Source organism: Meleagris gallopavo, chromosome 2 (assembly GCF_000146605.3).
Source record: "Meleagris gallopavo isolate NT-WF06-2002-E0010 breed Aviagen turkey brand Nicholas breeding stock chromosome 2, Turkey_5.1, whole genome shotgun sequence".
Taxonomy (NCBI): Eukaryota; Metazoa; Chordata; class Aves; order Galliformes; family Phasianidae; genus Meleagris; species Meleagris gallopavo.
Genome location: NC_015012.2, coordinates 44,937,970 through 44,953,564, shown reverse-complemented (window position 1 = coordinate 44,953,564; position 15,595 = coordinate 44,937,970). Strand labels below are relative to the sequence as shown.

The 15,595-nt window shown below is 36.1% G+C and overlaps 1 protein-coding gene across 1 annotated transcript in view; it reads right to left on the bottom strand.

Moving 5' to 3' along the window:
* The window catches only part of LOC100551145 (utrophin), a 259,447-nt gene extending 247,599 nt beyond the window's left edge, over positions 1–11,848 (bottom strand). Inside the window, exons 1-8 of the mRNA XM_010707135.2 lie at positions 11,693–11,848; positions 10,976–11,155; positions 9,482–9,651; positions 7,974–8,097; positions 6,428–6,515; positions 3,824–4,056; positions 3,400–3,580; positions 593–738 (exon numbers count right to left, since the gene is read on the bottom strand). Of these exons, the coding sequence (XP_010705437.2) occupies positions 593–738; positions 3,400–3,580; positions 3,824–4,056; positions 6,428–6,515; positions 7,974–8,097; positions 9,482–9,651; positions 10,976–11,155; positions 11,693–11,833 (1,263 nt within the window). The 5' untranslated portion in view covers positions 11,834–11,848. The remainder of the gene's footprint in view (positions 1–592; positions 739–3,399; positions 3,581–3,823; positions 4,057–6,427; positions 6,516–7,973; positions 8,098–9,481; positions 9,652–10,975; positions 11,156–11,692) is intronic.
* Between the last annotated feature and the right edge of the window lie 3,747 nt (positions 11,849–15,595).

Sequence of the window (15,595 nt, the reverse complement as noted above, 5' to 3'; positions counted from 1 at the left end):
TGCCATATAGGAAAAAGAAAATGCATTTTTGAATTCAGCATTATTCTACAAAAGCACTGAGGTGGCGGGGAGAGGTGTGAAGTATTTGAGTTTGATTTGTGTGTGTGTGTGTGTTTAAAAAAAAAAAAAGCAGCACAGGAGATGCATGACTCCTTCCCCAACTACAGCCCTTGTATTTACAAAGTAATTGTCATCCACAGGTTTTTGTCAACCACAGGTTTTCAGGTACTCCGTATGTTCATAATAGGAAACAAAAATTCCACTTCTACTGTGCTGAATTTGTATATCAATTACTCTTATTGTTCACAAACACTTTCTCTTTGAAAGGCAATTTAGAGGCCACTGGAGTACAGTCACCCTCTTAAAACGCCCTAGCAGGATGAAACTGGATGAAGTTGCTGTTCCAGATGACCACCAGGAAGGCATCCCACATCTAGCTAGGCTACAGCACTTGCAGGAGCCACAAAGCAGGCAGCCTTGAATCAACTCCCAATTCCACCAATAACGCTCCTATGAAGGGGGACAAATCCTGGGCCCTGACACCCTCTTTGGGGCTTCTTGGCACAAAGTGGGTAAAAAAGGTAAGGATTACCTTTGTCTGCTGCAAGGCTTTTTCAACCTTACTAGGGTCACTCAGCCCACTTGCAATTGCCTGCTGCTTGCACTCCACCTCGCTCAGCACATCCTTCAGCCTCTGCAGAGAGCCTAAGAAGTCCTGGGTAGGCAGGCTTTCTGTCTCTGTTATTGTTAGAGATTAATTAATACAAATACAAGAAAAGAACATAAACACAAGATCCAAACTACAAGAGATGTGAATTAGCATATTCTTTAAAAAAAGAAATCATGAAAGATATTGAATCTTGATGAGACACTCCAAAAGTCCACAAATGGCAACATTCTTTTCCTTTCTAAGAAATACATATATTCTTATATAAATCTCCATTCCATTTTACGTAATTAAGCACCTAAATTACCTGGAAGAGGGAAAAATCAGTAATACTTAGGCTTTTGCACATTTAAATCCCCTCAATTTAAACACATATTCATACACACAAATACAAAAAAAAACTGGCAACTTTCTGCATAATGCTGGAATAGAGGCATTCTTTGGGAACACTGAAAAGGGAATTTAAGTTTGGACAGAGCATATGCTTGAGGTCCTTCTTTGCACCTCTGATTTTGACCAAGTCTGTCCTTTGTGGAATTCCACACAGGAGGCTGCACGTAATTCTGGAGTTTCAGAATGAAAACTGAAGTTTTCAAAAACTACAGCAAACAGTACTTCAGCTGTAAAAACAGTACTCTGCTATGCACATCCTCCAGCCTTGAATTCCTAAGCAATTTCATTACTTCACCATGAGTGAAAATTAATCTAGAACTTGCTCTGACTCACCAGGTAGCTTTTCAACATCTTGCCATCAGAACTGTTGTGCCATTTATAACTAAGGAATGAGTCAACATGCACAGGGAGAAACACAATTATCTAACCTGCTGTTCTTAAAAAGATAGTACCAATTTACAGGGAAAACAAGAAAAGCTTGCTTAAAGCAAACAGGAGAACTGTCACTAAAATACAGCAAATCTTAAAGGAGAAAAAATAGTAAAAATAGCCTCTCATTCTTAAAAAGTAAGTCATAATTTTCATCAAAAATGTCAGTATTGGTGGCACTGAGCACCACTCAATCAGGGACTTCTCAGACACTTAACAACCATGAAAAAAGTAGGACTTGTGTCAGTAAGAAAGCCTGTCAAGTTCACAAATGCTTGGTTTCTACACTAGCTGTTCCTCTCCATTATATGGCTCGGGAAATTCTTTCAACTTGCAGCAGTTCAAGCTATTTTGTAAACAAAAACCCTGAACTGGCATTTCCCTCTGCTCTTTAGCTATGGGCAATCCAGAGAAAAACCAACCATTAGGAAAAAAACAAATAATACACTTACAAATGTAAATGTAACATACCAAGATACATTTTTTTACTGACTAATAATTGGCTCAAATACACTAATGTTCCCTCAAATGACATGTGGCATGAAAAAGAGTATTATAGTCACACAAGATAACCATTTTACTGGTATTCTATATGATCCAATTCATAATAACAATCAAAATAATTACTCTTCACAGTAAGAATTAACATATGCACTGTAATTTGAGCATGGTAGATATACATTATTCATACAGTTTTCTGCTGACATGACTGAAGTATTCAGGCCTTGTGCAACTCACTGTATAAAAGGCCAAATAATTTAGTACTTGAGTCTATTTTTACTACACACAAAGTAGATGCTCTTCCACCTGGGGCCATTAACAAAACACTTCCTCCAATTTCTCAAAAACAAAATGAAAAAAAAACCTGATTATATGTCTGTGTTCTTCATATTCAGCTGTAGAATATCAACAGATATCTATTTTGTACAATGAAGTCAGCATAATGGTTTTAATGCTCAAAATAAGTTTTTTAGTGTAACAAGAGGCCAAGTAGAACATGCCTGAAAAGCAAACCAAATTCCAAATAATTTAAAATATCAGTGTTACAAAAGGAATTGTGTATGACTCAATGAGGCCGTGAAAAAGAATGAACTCCATTCTCACATTTAGTTTTTAAAAGTTTTCCTTAATCTTCCATTTTTAATTTCTAGTATTATTTATTTCTGTTAGTGACAGATCCAAACAACTTTTCAAACTATATCATTCACTCTAAGTATGATTTTGCTAATCTATTAAACATAGTTTTTCCATTCACAAAAAAATGTGTATACACATGTAACAATATAATCTATGAACATCAAAACAAGACTGTATTAGTATGTCAGTGTAAAATGATATAGATATAAAATGCACGTTTAATTTTAGATTTTGTTACAAGTGAATCCCAGTTTGAAATTGGGAATAAAAGCCTTTGACAAAAATATAAATATTGTGTTTGAATTATTTGCTCATTGAACATCACTTACAAGTATTCCTTCTCTCTCTCCTTCTTCTCACACTACTATTTTTCGCATTCTCTCTTTATAACTTTATTCCTACTTGCATTTGAAAATCTTATACTAAGTCTTTGATAATTCATCATAATTGATGGAAACTATGATCCTTAAAAACAATCACATAATGTGGTTGAAAGAGAAAAGATTTAAAAAATAAATAAATAAAAAAAATTCAAGGAAGTTACTGTCTTGCATGAACAATTATAATCTCTGGACAATACTTTCACAGTAACTGCTTTAATTCCAAATTCTCTTGAAAATTAAGCAGTGTCTGTGCAATGCAAAGGCTCCAAGAGTACACTATTTATCGAGTCATCCAAAAGGTATTACTCAAGAGAAAAGGAAGAAGGGAAAAAAAATAATAATAAAAATCAGAATATGAGAATTGAGAGGATTTTATAAAAGAATATTCACCTTTCTTCAGCTGCTGGTGACGTTCGTCCAGTTTCTGGCAAGTCAACTTGAAGCGATCAAGAAAACCACTCAAGCTCTCTTGAACAAAGTTTGGAGACACAGGCTGAGATGTGAGCACCTTGCAGGTAGCTTTCAGGTGTTCCAATCGTGGACTCAAGCTTACAAGGTAAGTTAACTCCCTCTGTAAGAGATTAAAAACAGAATCAAATCACACCCTGTTAACTCAAAGGTGTAAGCTCATGTAAAAAGTTATCCTTATTACTAGGGAAACTATGACACAGGTATCAAAATCTTTCAAACACATCCAGTGCCCTGGAGCCTCTCAGAAAATGCGAGTTACATTATAGAGGATGCTAAATTCCTCTGGGGTATTCTGTGCTCCTGAAAGCTTCTAATCAAAAGCAACAAGTTTTGTCACACTTACCTGACACAAATCCTTCAGGACTGCTGAGGGCTGGGATGCTGAAGAATCATTTTTAAGCCAGCTCTCCTTTTCAACTATAATCTTCTCAAGCTCATTCATTTCTTTAAAGTATGCATTTATATCTTCCTGGTACTTTATCTTTCTGGTCAATTCTTCTAGAAGCTGAACCACTTCTTTCCATCCTGACAATATTTTCTCCATCAAGTTTTTTAAATCAACTGCAGGAAGTCCCTCTAAACAGATGATATAAATTACTGTTGATTAACTGCAACTAATTTTGATTAACAAGGTTTTAACCACTCGTCTCTTCAGATACAGGTAGGCACACTTCTGGATTAACATGCTAAAGGCTTCACTTACAAGTCAACAATCCTTAAAATGTATTACTGACAGTGTTTTAACTTTTGATTTCCACAGTAGAAGTCAGATTACATGTAAGTAAAATACTCCACTTTCCTTCTTCTCGGGTTTTCAGTTTTTAGTAACATACTGACTCTGAAACTGTCACAACTCCCTTCACAATTCTAATTTGTCTACGTGGTGATTTATCAATTTAAATAACTTTATTTTCCTCCACAAAGGTAAAGGGAAGCCACAAGTTGGAAAGCAGCAATAAATTCATTGAAAAGGTAAATGGAAATCCAGCAGGCTGCCTTGGAGACAGTAGGAACAGCAGTTGACAATGTCACAGTGCACATGACATGATTAATAACTAGGTAATAAGAACAGCTACAAAAGCAATCTGATAAAGTTATTTCCCACTCAGTGACTACATGAAGCATGTGCTACACCATCTTTCTGGTAAATCAATGTGTTACTTGAGGACACAACACCATAAGCAAAAAGATTTGCCATCCACATGCATTCCACATTCTTTTATTTCTTCAAGTGCCAGAAGCATCTGGCAATTTTGCTCAAGAAATTTCAGTCCAATGAGTGTTCAACAATACATTCTTGCCATTGCATGCTTTTGATGTTGATTTTGTACCAAGGCATATTCAGTTCATTTGAACTTATCATGTCTGTCAGGACAGGAGAGCAAGGAGATACATATAGAGGGGTCAATTTCTATCCTGTTTCAGCATAAACACAGCCCAGCATTTCATTCTGGGGAAGTCAGCCAGCTTCTACAAGGGCATTCAAAGGCTCTGCTCCATAGATCCTCCCACTGTGTTTCACACACTGTCCATATGCCTGGCACATCTACAAACTGAGAGCACAGCAGCTGCAACCAGTCCTGTAACAAGAGTATGCAACGATTGGTCACTGCTACTACAGCAAAGCCTGTACAGACAGAAGTGGATGCATACACATGTGCCTGTATACAAGTACAGCTGGGCCTGGTTTTGGAAAGAAGGCTGTAATTCCAAGTTGGATAAAACACACTAGCAGACCTAACAAAGCTGGGGGATGTGGATTGGTTACATAAGCCTTATTTTCTGCAGATTCCTAACTTTAAGGCAGCAAAAATTAGGAAGAAGTTTTTACATCTTTTTTACTGACATAAGTCAATTTTTCAACTATGCATTTTTTTAGTATTATCAACAAATATTGGTTATTTAGCCACAAACTCTCACGGTTGGAGGGGTTTAGAAAAAGAGAAGAGTGAGCAGTGGAAGATCTTTGTCAAGGTTTGAAAACTAGGAAGAGCCACAAGTTTTTAATAATCCAAACTCCACACCAAATCTGTGGCTTCAAGACCACCAGTGTTCAGGAAATGACAAGCATTTTAAACAACTTCACCTGTACCGGGCAAGGTAGGAGGACTCAAGATGCTTAGCAGATTGAGGCATTTAGCAAATGAACTGGCTGAGAAAAAGTGTGGCAGTTGGGAGCTCCAATAGAAATCAGTAGCAAAACAGCAATACCATCCTTTCACCAATCTGAATACTATCAGCTACAGAAAGCTCACCAACAGCCAAATGCACAGCAAACCTAAAAGACTGCATTTTGATGATCTGAATAGCTCTTTTGTGGAGAAAGTCACACTACACTGATGAAGTTTAGTCATATTATGAAACAAAATTTTGGCAGGCCTTAAAGATTCAGCTTTCCACAATTTTTCTAGAGATAAGTGTTTTAATTGACAATCAATCATTTTCTCAAGCGTGTAGGCTTCTCTCTTGACTTTGAACTATAAATTGTGACTGTACTATCAAAACATTTTTCAAAAATAGAGGAAACTATGAATAGAAAGATATATACACACATTCATCCAACTGAAACATGGTTTCAAGATTTCCACTTCAAGATAGTTGCATTTTAAAATCTTATACTTAAGTTTTTCATGATTTAAAATAAAACTAACTTTTCTCCCTAAAAGCACGCAAATGCCAATCTATTATTAAGAAATTACTCCTATCTCAATAAAACAACCCTTAAAAATTTAAAATAATAATAAAGCTTGTCTATAAGCTTTACTAGCAATTGGTGATTTGTTACCATTAACAGTAACAGTGATCAATGCCTCTGAAGGAAATAAAGTGGAGGGAAAGGGAAGGAATATGTTACGATGCTTAACTGGAGACAATATATACTCCAGTATTATTTACCAGTAAATCACCCAGTTAAATCACAAAACAGAAAAACCTTCAAGTCTTTTACCTTTTCCCATTTGATCCAAAAGAATATGTCCATTTCGTTTCAGATCATCTAGCTTTTGGCTTTTTTCAACCTTCTCTTTTTCTATCACCTACAAATTGAAACCCAAAAGAACAGTTTCAGAGAGCGTTTTGATGTTTGTGTGTTTTTATCTAGAAGTATGTTATTTCCCCTCTACTGCCCAAAATGCATTCCAGCACCTTCTAATAGGGATGCTTGTTCTATTTGTTCGTAAAGCAAACACAAAAGATGGATGCCAAGTATTAAACAAGCAAAAAGATGATTACAATGACACCAAAAATAAATTGCTGTTAAAAGGGTTGGAGACACCAGCTATAATGTTACACTTCTGATAAAAAAAATTATTTGATGTGAACCAGCGTAAAAGACTTAAATATTCCCTCACCTTTACACTGTCTCCTGGGATTTCTGGCAGAAACTAACAGCAACCTGTTACTTAAAATTCCAGTAAAAACTACAGCATACTGGTACTCCTATTTCACTGAGCTTTGGAGCTTCACTCTTCTTCGTGATAGAGTTACAACAAGGAAAATGCTATAAAGCTACATAGATTTTTTTTTTGAGGAATAAGTTCCTCTCTCAGACATAAAATCCTTTTGAAATTAATGTCCAAGACTATTTCTCTGGCTTAGACTTCCAATATAAATTTTAAAGCAGCACGCACTCATTTGCATAGTTGAGAAGAAAAAACATTGTGTCCAATTGTTTAAAAACAGTGTTATCCATAGGAACCTGGCGTTCATCTTGGAGCCTATTTTATAAAGGCTATGAGTTTCTATAAAGCTATATTAAGTATTAGGGAGGACTGTTTTGCTTTTTATTTCCAACAGTACTATCATTCCAACCTATTGGCACCATTTTCCACTAGCACACTGAGAAGTCTCATATACATAATCTTAGCATTGTCTTTGGTTTCAAAGCCTGGAGCCTTCAAAGCTCTAGTAAGGTTTCAAAGCTCTAGTAAGCCTTCATTAACAAAGCATGTTCTAGAACCAAAAAAGGCAAGAACACTTTCCTGAAATAGAAAGAACAGATAAAAGAATTATTTCATGGTTCCCACAAGTTATTGTAGAATTGCATATCTTATCTTGCAAACCAGTAATAATTCATGAGTTGTAACTATCACTGTTTTCTTTTCTCTAAAATTAGTGTACCAATCAACGATTGTCCAAACCCTGGAAACATAAAGAACACTTTGGACACTGAGTGGGTGTCAAATCCACCACCAACCATGAAGCCAAAATAAAATGCTTTGTGGAAAAAGATACTAATCTTGAAGATGTGATTTATCTCAAGTCTGAAGCAAGCATTAGTTACACATGCTTTTAAAATTTTCTTTGGATTGTGTGACCCAACACCGACAAAAAGCTGTTTCTAGTTGGTCATGTCTGGCCAGCTTGGAAGTATTTAACAAAAGGACTTAATCCCCATGAAGCACGTGGATCTGGTCACACCTCAAGCTGACAGCCAGCTTAAAGAAACAAAATATATTACTCACTGGAAAAAACTCTCCCTCTCCTCATTTTACCTTTAACTTTTCTTTCACGCTTGAAGTCTCTCTCATCTTCTTGTACTCTTTGATGTCTGTGGCCTGAATGGCAGCTTTTGATTTTGAAATCCAGTCCAACAGCTCAGCACTTTCAGCATCAAACCTGGTTTAAAAGGTTAGACAATTTTGGTTTGGCCCTTTTTTTCCCTATTCTGTTGACTGTCTTAAAATCTGAAGTCTTAAAGTTCAGTACATTCCAGGTTTTTGAAGAGTTTACAGCTATTCAGTCTGAAGAAAAAGCTAGTAGCTTAGGTGTTCATGGTAATGAGTATAAAAATTTTTTTCTGAATGTTTAGCTGATCAAAAATTAGCTATCACTTAAGATTTTTGGCTACAGCTGAAATTGTCCATATTGACATAACTTTCTCATGCCTAAAACTTCTAAGCACCATAGCTTATAACTTAAGTCAGTCATGACCACCATTACCACAAAAATACCCTCCCAAATTAACCAATATCATACACAACTTGAGAGAAGGACAAAGCAAAGACTCTACAGACCACTAAATGTTACTACAGTTGTATGATTTAACATGATGTAAATCCTAATGTGGAATAACAATCTCAGAAGAGATGCAAAACTTATTATCAGCCACTCAAAATTTCTGTGGGAAAAACTGCAAAATTCCAGTTACTAGCTATTCATTGGTTTCACTGTATGTAATCAGGATCAGGAAAAAGCATCAGAGAAAAGTTTGCTACTGTTAATACAGTTTAAACTGTTTGCTCTCGATGCAGCACTCTTTTCATCTCCCTAGAAAATGTGCCAAAAGTTTAAAGAAGTGGCACCACAAAAAAATTTATTTTCTAAGGCAATGACAAATAGCTAAATGATGAGTATGCAACGTTTACCTTCATTTATCTTTAAAACAATTCCTTTAGTTTGATACATGCCATTTAACGAAAGCGCTGAAACACATTATTAAAAATATATGCAAAAAAAATCAGTCTCTCCAGACACACTTGTGAAAGGAGACATCACTCTAATATCTTGTCTGTTACTAAATACCAGGGAGATTGAACAGGTTTTTAAGGTGTTCATTGTTTTGTTGTTTGTTTTTTGTTTTTGTTTTTTAAAGTTTCTCCTGTATATTTTATGGAGACCAGAAATACACAGCAAATCAAAACACTTGGTCCTTTCACTACGCTTTTAATCCCATGATGTGAAGATTTTTTTCCAAAACAAAGTAAGTAAAATGAATTCTATCTTTCAGCAAAGGAGCTGAGGTACAAAGAAATGAAGACTTGCTTTTCTGAAGGGAAAAAAAAAAAAAGGAAAAAAACACCATCTCTGCTTTCTTTTGAAATTAATGGAAGCTGCAGGCTTCCTGTTTCTTTGAAAACTCCCCACTCCTCATACCCAAATTCACAACCGCAGTTTAAACATTCCTCACTTGCATAAAATGAGATTCAAAACCCAAGACCAAGGGAAATAAGCTTATGTATTATCTAATGGGCGAGGGAAAATGGCACTGACATATACTTACTTTTTCTTTGCTTCACTATCCCCAGGGATTTGCCTTTTCTTTGGAGGTGGTGGTGGAGGTGATTCCTGCCTGGATTCTCTTACCACCACCTTTTCTTTCAATGACATTGTTTCCGCAGAAGTCTTCTGTGAAATCTGTGGCATCCCTACACTTCCTACAGCTTGAGTTACCTACACAAAATGATTTAACAAAAAGGGTTAAATTTTCTAAGGCAAACTGTAATTTGCTTGTTTGGTTCTTTTTAGTCATCAGTAATAAAAGCCCTTTCACTCACTCCTACAAGTGATCATACCTATCCTTCAAAAAGTACTCATGAATTATTGTTATCATAGATGCCAAAGCACTCCCAAGGAAAAGATCATTATTCTCATTTTACAGATGGGAGTTATGCACCAAAATTCTCAGTTCAATAAGAATTTCATGCTAGCAAAACTGAATTTAAATCAACACAATCCATTACTTGTATATTTTCTTCCACAGCTGCTTGGTTCATTTAGAGAAAGCACCATGGTCCTTTGTGTTTTATTAACACACAGTTCTGTATCTGATACACATTCCCCACAAAATCAAACATGCAACTTAGAAAGAGCAGACACACAGAGTAGGTGACCTAAGAACTAATGTAAAACCTCACTGAAGTCAGTAGAATCCTTCCACATTCTTCCATCTGTTGTAACAGACTAATTCCCATGAGACTTATGTCTAGCTAAGCATGTGCTTGACATTTGGGGGGAGTGAATGGACAAGCATGGGATTAAGCACTCTGCACTGTATTAAGCAAGAACAAAGTAAGGCTGAAATGGACCCTACTCATAGATCACACAGTATGTTTAAATGGATTGTGAAGAAGCACTGCAGTCATCACCATAATCATCTTTCAGTATCACCAAAAAGAAGCACATGAGACATAAAACTGACAAAAGTTCTCACAGAAGCCAATGGGAGTTCTGTCTAAATGAAATATTAGCAAACACTCAAAATACCAAAACAAACACTTGACAGTCCAGCTTGGCTGTCAACCTTACATATCAAACAAACAATTGCTCTGATTTCAACAGATAAGACATTGCAGATAAGAAATGCCTCTATGACTCCCATTTATTTATTTGTTCTGAGTGTTGTCTTTGCTTTCTATTAGTATGAAATTTAGTCCACTCCTAGAACTCTTATAACTGTTTTAAAGCATTTGTATTGATTGAAAGTACACAGTAAGCCTGCTTTACTCATCAGAAAAAATAAAGCTTAATCTTCCTGAGAACAGAGTAATGGTATTAATTAGGTAAACAACTTGTTCTGAAAGTGGGGAAGAAAAAAAAAAAACAGAAAACAAATAGACATCTTTTCCACAGATAAAAATCACATGAAAGAGAATTCATTGACCTCTAGCTAGATGCCAAGAACTTGCCTTGACACTTTTTGCTCAAATCAATAGTTTGTACACACACCTAACTGGAATTAAAAAAAAAAAGAGCATAAATAAGTATAAATAAGTACCTGGTTAGAGTAATCTTCTAGCTTCTGAACCAAACTGTCCCACCTCTGAGTTAGTTCCTCTTGATCATGGTCAATTTGATTGGATGCTCTGCTATTCCCAAGTATTTGGGCCACATCCTGACCCAGTTCATTCAGCTGGTCTAGTGTCTGTCGTTTCATACCCATGTCCTCTTTCAAAATCTGAGGTTAAAAGAAAATATTAAAATACAACAGTAGGAATTCTGCCACCTCTTGGCCTTTCATTCCATGAAAAAATGTACTACCTAAACCAGATGTAGCCCACGTTTCTTGTGTAACAAAACATTAATGATACACTTAAGGAAAGTATATCCTTGAAAAAGCTATTAATCTGCTACAGCTCTCGAGTTACAGTTACAAATGATTATTTTAAGTATAACTCTGTATCAATGCATTAAAAAACACACACACATCACAACTTGGAAAACATAGCTGTCTAGTGGACTACAAGACTGTCCACTGTACAAGACTGTTCAAGACAGGTTAGCTGTTCCAAAGTAGGTCACGCCAACCTAGAACAACTATGGAGAAACTCGTATGCAGATTTTTAAAATTCAAGTTAAATAATCTGACAAGGAGAGATTGTAAATCTGGTTTCCAGACTACAATGCATTCACAGCTCCTATTGGAGTCAAACTCATAACTTGCCATTCACTGAAACTCAGATTTGAAAGGATAGATCAGAATACAAATACTCACTGCTAGTTTTCGAACATTCACGCTCAGATCTATTTGGTCTCTGAAGTTGCTTGTCTGGACCTTACTTAAGGCATCTTCTTTCTCAGTTAACCAAGCTTTCAATAAGCACTGCAGATTACAAGGAAAACAATACAAGAACATGCCAAGTTTGTCAAACAGCTATTGACAATTTCTTCTTTAAGATCTTTACATTTCAAACACAGTTCTAAAATTCCTACAATTTCAGTTCACGTTAAACAAAATACTACATTAAAGGGGGACAAAAAATATCAGACTGGAAAATTAAGTAATACTTTTCAGAAAAAAAAAAATACAAAAAAAATACAATCAGTATTTCCAAGTTATTCATATAGACAAAATATCCATTATAAAGCAGAATTTATAAATACTGGAATTAAATGTAGCAAAACTGCATGTATGCTTGCTTTCATTCTCCACCCTTCTTCCTCTGTGATTCAAAACCAGCCATTACAGACAGTTTTCTCACAGAAGCTACATTGTTAATTCAGTCTTTTTAACCCAGACAGTCATAGACTTTAATGTTTATTAGTTACCACCGTGTTTAATATATCTACTTCCAGTTGCAAACTAGCTTTAAACACTCTCTCATTAACTCCTGAAAGGTAGAGCAGTCTGCTCTGGAGGCTACTAGCTCATGGCAAAGCAAGAAAACAAGTTTTTAACTTTTTTCTAGGAAATCTCTCCTGAGTCTCACTCCAGTCACACAGTACTCCTATGGAAACTCCAGCAGTAAACCAGCATTAAATGGCAGGAAGGATTTTATTCATTTTGTATTCTTTTGTCACTACTGCACAGCTATCACTATAGACTTCAATATGTAGCTTTTTCCTCAGTGAAGCTCAGATGTGCACTGCTACCCCTCTATGTTGATGAAAAATAAAATAAAATAATGGAGCAAGGCAGACAGTTTTTTTTTCATTGAAAACTCACTTCAGAACATACAGTAGTTTCTCAGTCTATAGCTTTGTCCCAGAACTGATTACAGCAACTTCTGGGCCTAGGGGTGAAGGCAGTTTTTTTTATTGGCACTGTAAAACAATGTGCAAAATGTACAGACAGCAAATGTTACAGTGGTGGAAACACTATAAGGGCTGGGAGAACACCAAATACTGCTTCTTTGGAAAAATCAAGCTGCCATCCCAGCCAACTTACTTTATGCATAACAGAGGAGCTTAGAAATCCTTCAATGTATACAATTAACTTCTGCTAAATCAGCAGTCAAAGATAGCTCTCCTTAGAAAACTGAAATATAATTATCACAGTGCTGAGAAATATCTGGCACCGATTGAGGAATTTGTTTCCTGAGTGGTAAGAATTGTGTTGAGTTGGCAATGTGGTTTTGAAAAAAATTTCTAGTTAGCCACAAAAAGGCTTAAGCATCAATGCTGTTCATTTCTCTGCATGGCTGAGTGAAATGGAGAAATAGCAGTACCTAAATGTTTTAGGTACTTCTTTGTAAGAAGTTTTAATCAGTTTCAAATTGAATTTTTTGGTCCTTTACTTAATAGAAATCTGTAAGTCAAACCTGACAGTAATAAATGTGTTGTATCAACTTGAAAAATTAATGCAAACACAGGTTGACCTAAACCAGCTAAAATTAACTTCTACTTCCTGATTACCTGATATCTGACATTCTACATTAAACAAGAATAGAAGTTTTTTCATTTTTTCAAAGCAACATAATTACATGCAATTTAAAAAAATAAAAAAATCTGAGAGCCAAGCAAGTCCAATGGAAGCTGACACAATCAACAGTTTTGTAACAGTCAATAAATGGTTATTTTTCCATGTATAGCAAATAAAGGTGGAAAAGGCCAGAAAAATGATCACATAGAGTCATCAAAACAGCAGTTGTAGTCAGTACCTTGACATAAAGAGAAAAGCTTCTTTGGGATTCCTTATTTCTCAGTTCAGTGTCTTACCTTGCTCAAGAATTACCGAAAATGTTAACACACAATTAAAATAAAAAAATAATATATATATACACACATACACACACACACACGTATGCTAAGACAGTATTTTAAAGTAAGAAATATACAATAACATGGCATTGGATAAGCCAGAACTTGAACCTTGCATCTATATTAACAACAAGGATTACATGAGTTGCATTTTTGGATTAGCAATATTACTGTAGATAGATACGGGAGGGGTCAGGGAGAATCACATATGCAACCTAAAAAATGCAGACAAAATATCTGTCAAAGAAACCAGGCTGTAACTGGTAGCAACAGCAACAATTGTATCATCAGCACAGTTTGATTTCTTCTAGATATCTAAACACACTGTGTACTGCAGAGTTTAAACAATGAAATACAGTGATAAATGCCGTTATTTAATAAAACAAAACAACTTAAGTAAAAACTTCAAAGGAAAAGTCATCAAATATTTTTAAGTTCATTCACAAAACAAGCTCTAGCAGTAGGCAGGGAAATCTGACTAACAGCTGAAAACATGCAGCAGTTACTACTTTGGGGGTTTTTTTTGGATGATAACAGCTAATTCATGTTTTAGTAGTATTCAAGGTTCACCCACAATGCACAATATCAAAGCAAGAGAAAACTCACAATGCCATCTTCTTCACAATGTGACTGTTTGCCTAGACTCAGAAAACTGACACAAGCTGCGTGTTTCACCATACTGACCTGTGTACCAGTTTGTGCCCCTTGCCCCTTTGTCCTGTTGCCAGGCAGCTCCAAAAAGAGCCTGGTCCCATCCGCTTGACTCACACCATTAGGTATTTACAAGCATTGGTAATATCCTTCTGTCTTTTCTTCTCCAGGCTGAACAGTCCCAGGTTTTTCAGCTTTTCCTCATAAGAGGAGATACTCCAGGTTTCTCCTAATAATCTTTGTGGCCCTCTGCTAGACTCACTCCAGAAGTTTCCTGCCTTTCTTGAACTGAGGAGCCCAGAACAGTAATCCAGATGTGGCCTCACCAGGGAAGCTCAACATAAGCTGTCAGTGCGCTTGCATTCCAGGATGTCGACAGCCTGGGCTGCATCCAAACAAGCACAGCTGGTAGGCCAAGGGAACTGACTGTCCCCCTTCTACTATGCTCCCATGAGACTCAAGCTGGTGTACTGCATCCCCGGCATAAGTACAAGAACCTCATGGAGCAAGTCCAGAGGAGGACCATGAGGACGACCAAAGCACCTTTCCTACAAAGAGGAGCTTAGAGAGTTGGGATTGTTCAGCCTGGATAAGAGAAGGCTCCAGGGAGACCTTACTGAGGTCTTCCAGTACCTAAAAAGAGCCTATAGAAAGCTGCGGAGTGAATTTTAACATGAACATGCAGTGACAGTGAAAGGGGTAACAACTTTAAACTAAAAGAGAGTAGATTTAGACTGGATATGAGGAAGAAAAATCTTTACTATGAGGCTACTGATGCACTGGAACACACTCCCCAGAGAAACTGTGCATGCTCCATCCCTGGGGGAAGGATAAGGCTTTGAGAAACCTGAACTAGTGGAAACTGTCCTTGCCCATGGCAGGAGGTTTGGAAGTAGATTATTTTTAAGGCCCCTTCTAACCATTCTATAATTATAGTTTTGTCAAAGATTCAGAGTGTAGTGATTAATTTTTCTTATTTTGTAGATTACATTGAAATAGATGAATATAAAGTAATAAAATTTTCGAAAGTATTAATCCCACAAAAACATTAAATAGCTATCTTCAAAACTGTTTTATGAGGAGGCATAAAATTTCTTGCTAAAAGTTGAGTAAATGCTCAACTGTAAATACTTTTGTATTTGAGTAAATACTGTACTATTCAAGAAATATTGGGAACCCAAACAGTAACCAAAATTCTAGCTCTTTACAGCTATTTTCTGAGATTTTGTTAAACCCCACTAAGAGATACTGTAAAAAATAAATAATA